This window comes from Pithys albifrons, chromosome 1, assembly GCF_047495875.1.
Source record: "Pithys albifrons albifrons isolate INPA30051 chromosome 1, PitAlb_v1, whole genome shotgun sequence".
Classification (NCBI taxonomy): Eukaryota; Metazoa; Chordata; class Aves; order Passeriformes; family Thamnophilidae; genus Pithys; species Pithys albifrons.
Window position 1 is genome coordinate 12,484,496 of NC_092458.1, and position 12,006 is coordinate 12,496,501.

The window sequence follows — 12,006 nt, forward strand, 5'->3', positions numbered from 1 at the left end:
TCAAGGGGAAAAACAGGCTTTGGACTGCAAAAAACCAAAGCAAATACATTCATAGAGAATAGTCAGAAGCACTGTCAGAGGGGAAATGCCCTGGTATATAGTTAGTCCTAAACAGTTCTCTCCTTAAATGGGGTATTAAATGGCATGAAACTCACCTCTCCCTAAAAAACCTTTTAAGCCTCCAGCTTGAAATAAAACTGATAAACCTGCATTAGAAAAGCCATTAATCTGTTCTACCATATCACTTCTCCTGACTTGAGTGGAGGCAGTGAGTAATTTTCACACAGATGGAGGGTAATGTTTTCCTGTTGGCAGGCCACTGTTTTTTACTGCTGTGTTTGATGGTGATGGGCTGCACAGCTACAGACAAGTTACTTCGTCCTGCCCAGAGGAAGCTCACGCTCCTGCAAGTTGGGGAAACCTTTTCCTTCGGGTGATGCTTAAGAGCAAATTGTTACAAGTGTTTTAGGAATAGCAGCCTACAATAACCCTGCCAGAGTTTCTCTTTTGGCATTAACAATCGTGTGTGACTTTTTTGGTTCTGCTGGACTAGAGATGAAGTGAGCTGAGAAAGCCAAACACCTGGTGTGTATGTATGCACACACACACACAAATGAATTAGACTCCTACTCTACAGCCCGATTCCATTTGACTAAATGGAAAAATTAACACACACACCTCTTGGGCACCCAGCAAGCTGCAGAGTGATGGCAAAAGCAAATTGGAAAAAGACTGGTACCTATCTATGGGCACTATGCCACTGTTGGAGGGTTGTGCACCATGCTGAGCTAAGAGCCGTTCAGACTGGAGAGGGTTTCCTGCAACACAACGCTGACCACCAAGGGATGCAATATGGCCCTGAGCTATGGGTGACGTGGGTGTCAGGAGCCTCCCCACTTCCCTCTGCACTAGCACTGGGCTACGGTTGTGATCCTGCTCACTTTGCCCTCCAGGCCAAAAAACAACAGCTTCATGATGAAGCAGCTCCCAGACCCATGAGATTATGGCACTCCAGAGATCCCTTTTGCTCCAGGTAGATAGGAAGGACTCAATTCCAGGGCAAATGCTCCCCATCTCCTTCTCCTCCAGTCTCTGCTGAAAAGCCACCAGCAACTACCTTTGAAAACCTACAACCCTTACAAGGCAGGCCCTGATGCCCACAGGGGCTGAGCCCCAGCACAGAACCTCAGTGCTGCCGGGCAGAGCACCTCCAGCTGGGGATGTCTCCAGGGTCATCCTTTCATATGAAGTAACTCTTAAAGGACTTAAGTCCTTACAGTTGCCCCAGCATTAGGCTGGTGCCTTCTCTTGTTGCACAAAAGATGTGACACAAATCGAGAGACCAGGAGAACCACTGCCTGGAACGTATTTCCTTAGGGCATTCAGACATGATCTGGAGCACAGGCGAAAACCATCACACTTGCAGAATATCCAAGTGTGGCAGCCCTTCTGTGCTCATCACATGGACAAAGAGCCAAGCCTTGGTGTGCCTGGTGAGCAACAGCTCAGTGCTGGAGGGAACTGAGTCAGCCTTGATTCTAGAGGGAATCAAGAAGAAACGCAGCACAGGTGCCGATACAACCTTCATCATCACCTTATGCAGCAACAGGTCTGCATTTCCATTACTTTAGAGGCTCAGTTTTGAAAAAACAGAAGTTCTGCTGGAGAAAAATAAAATTGAAATTTATTTTTCATTTCCATTTCGAACAACCATTGTTCTTTCCTTCTTCATTTCAATAATTCAGTAACTACTTTCCCCCCTACGCCTGCCTTATATTCTGATCCTGACACTACTGCATACCTGATCACTGGAAACCAGCATGCATCTCTCACTAGGATGTACAACCTACTCCAGCACAGGAGAGATCCAAAATCTCCCACCCTAAATGTATGAGAGAGCACAAACTGAGTCTAGGCCTGCCGAATTTTCAGATATTTCCAACAGTGGGAAAAATTTATTTGAACAAAGAACAGGATTTGGAAGAAAACTTCCTACAGACAGTCACCTGACTCTCTGGCTGATGAAGCTGTGGCTGAGTCATCCTCTGTTCTCTGGCAAAGGCACAGAATTATTTATCAGAATTGTTAAAAAAATATGTAATTTTCTTTTCTGACTAGTATAAACTCAAAAATTAATTTAGCTTCTCAGATTGTAATATTTCTATTAGAATAAATTTTTTAAAATTTAAAAATTTTAAACCCCTTAAATATTTTTTAAAAAGCTTTACACAAAACAAAACACTGAACAGTCACAGTTTTTTCCTTCACAAATATATGTTCATGTATTTGTACAGAGTGCATAATTAAAACATCCACACCAGGAAAACGACCCTGGACTTTGCTTCCTTAAATATAAATTCCAAAAACAGAGTTTAGCAGGGATTTTTCAGCCATTTGATGATTGGCATTTTGCAAAGAAGTAAAAATCTGCTTGTCATCTCCTGTGTTCCTTTTGAAAAAGGATTTCTCATGTTTATATTGGACAACAAGGATAAACCTACCTCACACTACAGCAAATTATGCAGGAAACCTGCTGGACTAGGTACTTTGAAACCACATCAGCAAAAATTAACAATAAAGGAAAAGCCTCTTTCCCCAAATACACCTCTTAACCCCTCAAGCAAGTTAATCCTCATTCCTTTATAAGCTTAGATACATCTATTTGTACAATAACTTCCTTTAGGCATCCAGGAAAATAAAAAAAAAAGCAGGGAAGGCAAGCAAAACAGTATTGCTGCTCTCTCTTTGCACGACTGAATGATGGCTGCTCACATAAATACAGAATTCTGCAGACACCCGAAGGAGGCATCGGAAAATACAGGGAACAAAGGGCCTTCTTCAGCTATAAAGCTCCAGCTGGCAGCATTTCTACTGGAGATATCAGCCGGGAGATCAGCACAGAGCCAGCAGGCAGCCTGTGCACCTGCAAACCCTCTGCTTTCAGAGAAACTGTGCCGCTTTATTTTCCAGCAGAAACTCTGCCTGGCAGAGCTGGAGCTCTAGGACAGCAACACGAGAGCAACTGGAAAATCATTTTTCCAAATAACTATGTTGCTTACCTGCAATGCAACATCATTTAGCCCAATCCCAAAGATTTTAATAGCATCCTTTCTTGGGTGGTATGGCTGCAACAGCAGTGATGTCATGGGGAGGAAGCAGTAACAATCATGTGACTGCATCCTCCGTCTATAGGATATCTGATCAGGGGAAGACGGACCAGCCTGCAATCCTGCAGGATTAAACTGCAAGCCTCTTTACCCTGCCCTACCTATTCAGCCACCATTAGAACATATGCTGCTTTTTTCCCCTTCCTAGCCTGAGCTAATTTTTCTGTGGTTTTTTTTTTTTTTTGTAACAGCATAAACATTCACATTTTTCACAAGGAAAAAGCATCGTTAAGTATGCAGTATGTCAGCCAACAAGTATTCCTGTTCACTCTGCAGCAACATGCAGGTTGCTGCTCTATGGAATATGTAATCAGAGCAGCTTGGAAATGAGACAAGCCACAATTTCACCATCCCTTGCATTTTTCCTTCTCCTGGCACTCCATTACAAGCTTATCCAGGCTGACTTACCTCCATCTTCTGTATCATATTCATGCTTTGTAAACTTCCCTCAAAGGTTTCATCCCTGTTACCTTCATTCTGCCCATCATCCATCTATCCATCCACTTGCAGCTTTCTGCCTTTTCTTCAATACAACTGTCACTGCTTGAAAGATCCTTTCGTATATGCCAGCCTACTTTTCAGAGTGACTGCTTAAGCTTTCCCAAATATTGTTAGAATATCCTAATATTTATATTAAAAAAGCAGAAACTACCTATCATATTTCATTTAACAGAGCATTGCATCTCAGAAATGTATTTTTGGGCTTATTTTCTGGGGTGTCAGTGTGGGGTGTAAGAATTTTATCACACTCAGCAATGTATTTGATTGCTACAAGATAAGAATCTCCAAAGTTCTGATTGCACAAATTTTGCACAAGCCACTAGGATTACATTCTGCAAGACAGAGGTTGTAACCGTTCAATGTGAAGACCATGCACGTGTTTGTACATGTGCTATGTGTTCTATTTCAGGACATCCACCTATGAATATTGCACAGACTGGTTTTACCCTTAGGGGTATCCAGGCTTGTGCTTTGTGTTTCCAAGCAGATGCAATAGCCAGGTAGAGGAGGGTCTTGCACAAGCACTCATGAAAATATCCCTGGGTGACTGAAGGTCCATGGATGACTGAAGGTACACATGTGACTCCCACTCACTTCAAAGGTGATGGAATGCAGCTCTGAAAGACCTTTTTGTTCCGGTGTATTTGACAAGTAATTTATGGATGTGCCATGCAAGCAGCCCAGCCAGCAAAGCAAGCCAGCTGATACCGGGTGTACAAAACCTTTTTTCAGAATGGCCACATGGCTCCTTACAACTCTTGCATGTGAGCTGAATAAAGTTCCTGTGCTCCTTTATTTCTGATGGGGACTCCCCATGCAGAAGCCACACACTTGATTTTGTTGTGACATTTAAACACTTAGCTTGCTTCATCCGAAGTTCCCACACCTTTCTGGGGCAAGGAGCATGCCTTTAAAGAAGAGATTTGATTATGCTCTTCACACACAGCACTGCAGATGACAGTCCTCTACCCCAGGCCTTTATAACTTATCAGTGAAATGCAGAAAAGTAATAGAAGTTCTATCCTCCTGTCAGTGTCTGTTCGTTGTACCCATTAAAATCAGTATTAATAAGCCAATTGAATTCTGTGGGGGTAGTTAAATACCGAACACTGGATTTATTTTCTTGATAATGGAACTGCAATTTTCTTTTATCAGTTTATGAGAAGGAAATATGGAAAACAGCAAGCAGCATTTACTTAGTCAAACATTTCCATCTGAGAACTTATATGCCAAAGAACCACACTAACCCAAATACTGTGCCCTAGACATGGAACAGTAATTTTGTGCACTTACCAAATGACCACAAGGGTCTCAGTCCACCTTTTGTTCCTTGTCAGACTTCCCTAAATTCATTTAATACTTTTCCCTTGTCTATTACTACAGCTGAACAGCCTAAGTCTCCTGCTCAAAGTACAATTTTAGTTGGAGGGTCAAACTGTAAAATAAAAGGACAGAATTCCTAATTCTCTATAGACAATGTGATTCTACAACCTAGATACATAAGTTCAAATTTCAGAGATTTTTAGACATCATAAGAAACCATAAGAATCAGCTCATAAGAAGCTTTTAAATCCAAGAATACGGAGATTTCCCAAAGTGCAAGCAAATAATTTAATGGACATTTAGAGATTCCAAACCCAAATCAGCTTTAATCTTTGGTATTTTATTCCAACGATACTCAGTCAGTTGCGCAATATCAGGAAAAATACTCTCGTGATGTTTTAGAAAAGATTGTTCTTGCTTTTGCTAGCCTTCAGTTTTTTAAGTCTCTCTGAAAATGTTTTTTCCTTCCGAAGACGTACAACTCTACAGTTATAAATGAGATTGGAGTCAAAACAAGCTGTGAAGGGCCATCTCCCCTAAAATCCAAACTTCAGTTTTACATCCACAGAAAACAAAATACATAGTGCATGTAATTCTTAAAAAAAAATAACTCTCATTCTGCACCTACCTCTAAGTCTTGCAAAGTGCTTACAACACCCGCAGCAAGAAATACAAATAAGACTTCGTTTTCATAACAGGAAATCCAAAATGACATACCCATTATAGCTTTTGTTGCTGATCCTGTCAGCAGTGAGACAGAGACGGTTGGTATTCCAAGTGACTATTTCTAGCAGACTGTTTAAAAATAACCTAAACTCTGTCATACCCTTTACGCCTTGCAAATACTGGACACAGACAGGAGTCACATGTCTGTGCTATGATTTTGCTTGTGCTCCTGCAGCTTAGGGTTGCAGAGGGAAACTGAGGAACGGCCTTTTCTGTCATTAAGTAGGTTTAACATTTCCTTTGTGAAAACAGCAATAAACCCATGCCTAAAAAAGTTATCTGGTACACTTTTGAGTAGTTTCCACCTTGGAATTAGTCATCATTACAGAACTAATAATGTCAACTTACTTTCAATACAAATCTACAGTGTACAAATTTTTCCTATGAAAAAAAGGTAGTTCAGTGTGTTTTAAGTGGAGCTCCCCAAGAATTCTGGGGATATTCAACAGTTGTCAGCTTATCATGAGTGATAAGCTCTTCAAAGAACATACCTACCATTCCTTACACTCTGCATCCCTTTCAGGTCTTCAGTGTAACCTCTCCAGGATCTTCAACTTCTCAGATTTCCTCTCTTACTTTTCTCTGAAAATTCATTACATTCACCTAAATGACAGTGTTATGCAAAATACAGTTTTTTTCAATGAAAGCACCAGGAATGTAGCAAATATAAAACACTAAAAAATGTCTTTGACATATAACAAAACTCTATTTCTGTTTATGGCAAATTGTTTTATTTTGTAGAAGAAATACTTTCAAATAATACAAAAATGACACAATCATACAGAACCGTGACAAAAACAAGAGAGATGAATACTGAATATTGTAACTCATTACCACATCAAGACAGAACTCATTACAGCAGTCAGAATCACAGACCCACAAGATACACTGACGACATCTCACAGCGGTCACAATTTAAAAACACCGACTGAGCCCCCTGACAGAGAGGCCACCAGACATTGCTCCTCTGTTACACAGTCAGAACAATTTACCATAGAAAAAAGGTCCCTTCCAACCCCTGCTCAAAGCAGGCCTAATGCCACTGGGATGCTCTGAGCTACAGCCAGTCAAGTCTCCATCCACTCTATGGGCAGAGTGCTCTGCCCCTCTAGGCAACCCCTTCCAGCACCTGACCAGCCTCACAGGAGCATGGTGGTGTCTGCTCTTAATACACAGCAAGTACTTCTGGTATTACTGCATGGTAACTTTGGATAAATGCTACTATGTGACGGCCTCAGCTGAAAATGAGAAGCAAAATTCTGACTAACTGGTCTTTGCAAGTAATGAGCACTGAAAAGTTTGCTGTCCCTAGACTTTTACCCAAACACTGCAAATTTCTTACATGATTTGTTTTTTATTTGCCTATTTCTGAATATGTCTAGTTGTGCTCAAGGAACCCAATATACACTCACCAAAACTTACTGGCAAAAACAGACTTCAGGATAAATAGCACAATAAATGCTAAATATACTTTAATTTCACAAATATATGATCACAACACTTGATGCCTGGTAATGATAATAGGCCATATTAGGAAACAGGGAATACTACCTTGAAATTAGATGTCTGTGTTAATCAACCTCATTAATTAAAGATTTAGGTACATATCTTTTTTCCTATTACTTTTTGTCTCAGCATGGATACATAAATCAATTTCACTTCAGCTTTTCCTCACCTCTGACAAAGTAACAGGCTCTAAGTTCTTGAAACTCACACAGAAAACTTACTTTCAAAATACTTGAAAATATTCTGATAGGTCTGTTTAGTTTTTGGCCATTGTTGTTTGGACTTCCTGACACATGAAAATGTGGAACCAATTTGATCGTTAATTAAGAAACAACATAATCTTCCTTCCAGGAGATTCCAGCAATTTGCAAAGTCAGTCTTGTGTTGGACACCTCTCTTTGCAGGTAATGTAAAATTAGAAAAATATGAGAAACTCTATTATAGTAGCTTAGTAAAGAAGTATTTTTACATACTTGCAGGATGCAAGGACACAAAACTGGCATTCTCGGGAATTTAGGGTGACAGTCTTTCATTAAAACGAATGGTCACAAGTAAAATTATTTCTAACCAGATTTTAGCTGATCCAACTAGCAATCAAGTGAGCTGTACCTTCCAGAATTGTACACCTTCCACCTGGAAGGTGTCACTGTTCAACAGAACTTGCACACAGAACCGCAAGGCACATCCTTTAGGATGAGCTTGTGTTTAAGCACCCTTACTTAAAGCAGCTGCTTTCTGAAGTCAGAACACATGTGCTTTCCTGAATCAGATCAGAATCTTTAAAACTGTAGAGATTACTACAATATTCCATTAGCAGTCTCTCCATACAGCTGGCTCACACTGCTCTTTTAACTCCCTTTTCAATAAACAGCAAAACAAAGACCTGCCACCCTTTTCCTTCCCCCGTTTAAACTGAGGATCTAGTTAAGAATATAAAGATACTTTAGACACAACTGAAATGAAAACAATCTATTAGTGCACAGTAAGAACATGCAAATGAATTCTGCAATGTTTAACATCACTTCTAATTAGTGTTAAACACATTGCAGGTGATAATATTTTGCTATAACACAGACAGTGCTAAAGGATACAATGTACATAATAAGCTACAGATAATAAAGCTGAAAAAAGTGACAATTGTAGAACATAGTATTTTCATTTCAGGTATCAGAAACAAAACCAGCTCAATGATTCCATTCTACTGTATGACAAATACTGAGGAACAAAATTTCAGTCTTAAAATAAATCTTAAAGTAGGTATTTTCCTTCAAGGAAAAAAGGCACTATAAATAAATTACACTACAGTGAATTTGCCTGAACTCACTTTGTTTCTGTCTTCCAGCCTTTAAGTCAAATAAAACAGCATAAAAACTGTACACGCTCTTAACAGGATAGTCGATCTTTTATAAAATAAGTTGTCTTCAGAGATGTCAGTTTCACAACAAGGAAAAACCAAGCCTTGTTGCAGTCGCTATTATAAAATATATATGTATATATATTTATATATATGTTTTTGTTTATGTTTACTTTTTTTAACTTTTTTTATTTTTTACAAAACGTGTATATTAGCTTTTGCACATTTTTTTTTAAAGAAACTTGGCTAATCTAAGAACTTCATTAAAATCAAAGCGATAAATACTTCATGTTTACAATGCAACATGTCATACATCATCAGCTGGCAGAGGAGGTATGTTAATCCTTGGTCTTGTAAAAAAAGCTATCTTCTCTCTGTGACCAAAACAAGAGAAAAAGGAAGTAAATCAAATATATGCCGACATTCCCCCTCCTCCCCGCTAGAACATGATTTCTTACTCTGGTCAGTGGTTAGTATTTGTTACTTACATACTGAACTGGTGGTTTATTTGAGTACAACAAACTCAAAAAACTACTAAACCTCACTATATACTTTTGGCAGCATTCCATTAAACCCAGTTACTAAAATCTAGGTGGAAGCTTTATACAACTCACTGAACATCAGTCATAGCTGACTGTAAAAAGGCTTCACAGGACAAATTCTGCAAAGCAAAATTCACCCTTGTACATTTTGCAACAATGTCTACAGAAAGAAGGAGAGAAAAAAAAGATGGCAACTCTGGAAACAGAGTCCAAAGGAAAGACTTCTGAGAGGAAAGTGGAATATTACTGAGTAATTTTTAGGGAGAGTGTGTTACTAGTAACATAGTTGTATTACATTAAACAGACTATTTATGTCCACAGGTTTCTATGGAAAAACTGACACATCATTTGAACTTAATAGTGACAAAGCTAAGTTGGAAGAATCACCTAAGCTATGTTTGCATTTGAAGCCTTTTATTTTTTAACTTTATGTGTATTAGAATTGTAATACTGCAATTTTACCTCAGACTTGGCTCTTTGCAGTACAAAGAATTTAAAGGGAACTGGCTATCAGAACACACACAGAATTTAAGCTAAATGTTTCAAAAAGTCTTACCCTCTCTAATGAACTGTTGCTATGCTATTTCAGGATACATTATCACTTACCTAAAAGTATGCACCTGAATTGGCTCTTTCTGATTTTGCCCACGCAACTGGTATATTTCTTTTGATGCTTTCTTTAGCATCTTTTCAGCTGCTTGCTCTTGGTGATGTTCAAATTTGGTCTGTCTGGTCTGCAAACAAGAACATAATGCTTAAAAATGGACACGTAAATACATAAAATACAAGAATACATTAAAATAATGGATTTTTTCCCACTCACCAAAGTGAAACCACACAGGTACACTGTCTGAAATAACTGATCATCTAAGAATTATAAACGCAAAAGACTGAGTTGTTTCGTTTCTTAACGTTCTTGAGACAAATACGCATTAAAATAATGAAATTTACTGCATGTAGACCAAACAAAATCTTACAATAAATTTAGGCTCAGTCTTTGTCTCTGATAATCTAGTAACAATTCTGTTTGCTGTGCAGTTTTGCCACCTTTGTCTACAACTTCTTTCTCCATGAGGAGGAAAAAAAGTCACATGTTTAGGGACCATTTCAAACACTTGTAAAAATAATGTCAAATCAGCAAAATTTCTTTAAAAAATCAGAATAAGATTATTAAAGTTCCAATAACAAATATTTAAAACAAAACAAATGAATGACAACAACAAATAAATAAACAAAATCCAACCAAACAAAAAGTGCCTCTGGCAAGTAATGTCATTCTCCAAAAACTGGCCTCAAATAAAGACTTTGGTAATAACCATTGCAATAGTTTTTATCATGCTAACTTCAAGAACATAGAAGAAACATTCACTGTTTGAAATTCTATCAAAACAGCTCTTTAGATGTCTTGTCACAATCCAGACATTTTGAAACCAGAAGTTTCTGAACACATTGAGTGCTTCTGCCATGTTACCATACCTGCCTTTCTGCTTCCTTCAACAAGTTTCGGAATCGCTCATCTCGAAGGACCCAGTGGGGTAGATCTGTCTGCCCTCTGAGTTGGGCATCTTCCAGACGCTGTCTCAACTCTCTTAAAACACATATCTCCTCATTCAGCTGTCTCTGTCTAGTTCTGGATGCCTGGAGATCCAGCTCCAGGTCTAACGATGTCCTTGCCATAAGCTCAGCCAAAGATGATCTGCAGGACTGCTGAGTTATTAGGATTCAAATAAAATGCACATTAACTCTCAACATGGTTTACTGGTCTTTAGCTATACAGACTATACATTTTCTGTCCTTACTTCACACCCGTAGTCTTTTTCACACGAAGTTTTGGAGGTTATTTATATTCCCCAGTGAAAGGCTAGCTAGCTGTAGGGATTTCCTGTACCATATATAAGCTTTTTCAATTAATGCTTTCTACGACCCCCTTTTACAGCCTCCTTTTGACTTTTCCTACTATCTCCTTTTCCAGTTTCCTTTTGATTTATACATACTTAACTAATTGAAGTTTATGGACTAAAATTCCATGTTATGATGATAATAAATGGGATGCAATATGAAAAGCTCATAATGAAGTCATGATGTCAGAAAATACTGTACTGAGCAAGATTCCTCCTAAAGGGCTTCATTCAGTATAGGGTTTAAGGCACATTCTGAATCAAAATGGGAGGCACTGCTGCCTACTTGCATCAAGACATTAACTTTTGCTGATCAGATTAACTTCATGTCATTTACTTACACAGCATTAATGCTTTATCTGTCCTCCACCTATCTGATCCACAGCATGAGGGGTGGCAGGAATGGCAAAAGGAGAGCTTAACCTATGAATTCCTGAATACTTGGGTCTCAAATACTATCATTTGTTAGGCTGCATGGGTTGGGACATGAATGTTTTACTGTCACATTCTGGGCCTGCACCCTGTGCCATAAACTAGATTGTAAAGATTGATCAAACTTTACATCTAAATGAACACAAATTCAGTCCCCATTAAACTGATTTTTGGCTGCCACATCTTTTTCCCTCCTTAATAATTGCTCACAACTGTATTTAACTTCTCCATGTCTACTTTTTAGCTCAAAAAGCCCAAAACAAACCCAAATCATGCACCCCTCCTCCAATTCCATTGCAAAAGCTTCGTACATTTCCTGAAAGGATCAGAATGTACCTGGAGACATCTGAAGCTGAAATGTAAAAGTGCCAGCATTCTAGCAACTTAGTTAAAGGTAAAAATCAGTTTCCCAGGTATACCTGCTTATACCGGAGAGTGCGTCTCTCCAGCGTATTGCGGACAAAAGGGGACTTCCTTGGCAGGGTTGAACTGTCACTGTCACTGCGATACAGCTGAGCAGAAAAGAGAGGGAAAATACAAGTTGCTTACAAGGTCAT

General features: G+C 38.9%; 2 protein-coding genes across 5 annotated transcripts in view; both read right to left on the reverse strand.

Annotated features, from left to right (window-relative positions):
* The window catches only part of CLCN4 (chloride voltage-gated channel 4), a 40,957-nt gene extending 37,811 nt beyond the window's left edge, over positions 1 to 3,146 (reverse strand). The window contains exon 1 of the mRNA XM_071563331.1: positions 3,060 to 3,146. The gene's annotated coding sequence lies outside the window, so the exon portion shown is untranslated. The remainder of the gene's footprint in view (positions 1 to 3,059) is intronic.
* Positions 3,147 to 6,425: 3,279 nt separating this feature from the next.
* WWC3 (WWC family member 3) overlaps positions 6,426 to 12,006 on the reverse strand; it is a 103,039-nt gene continuing 97,458 nt past the window's right edge. For 3 of the 4 annotated variants that reach the window (XM_071563723.1, XM_071563641.1, XM_071563559.1), the window contains exons 20-23: positions 11,869 to 11,961; positions 10,596 to 10,826; positions 9,726 to 9,853; positions 6,426 to 8,951 (exon numbers count right to left, since the gene is read on the reverse strand). In XM_071563723.1, the coding sequence (XP_071419824.1) occupies positions 8,885 to 8,951; positions 9,726 to 9,853; positions 10,596 to 10,826; positions 11,869 to 11,961 (519 nt within the window). In that variant the 3' untranslated portion in view covers positions 6,426 to 8,884. The remainder of the gene's footprint in view (positions 8,952 to 9,725; positions 9,854 to 10,595; positions 10,827 to 11,868; positions 11,962 to 12,006) is intronic. The other variant, XM_071563467.1, reaches the window with a different exon arrangement.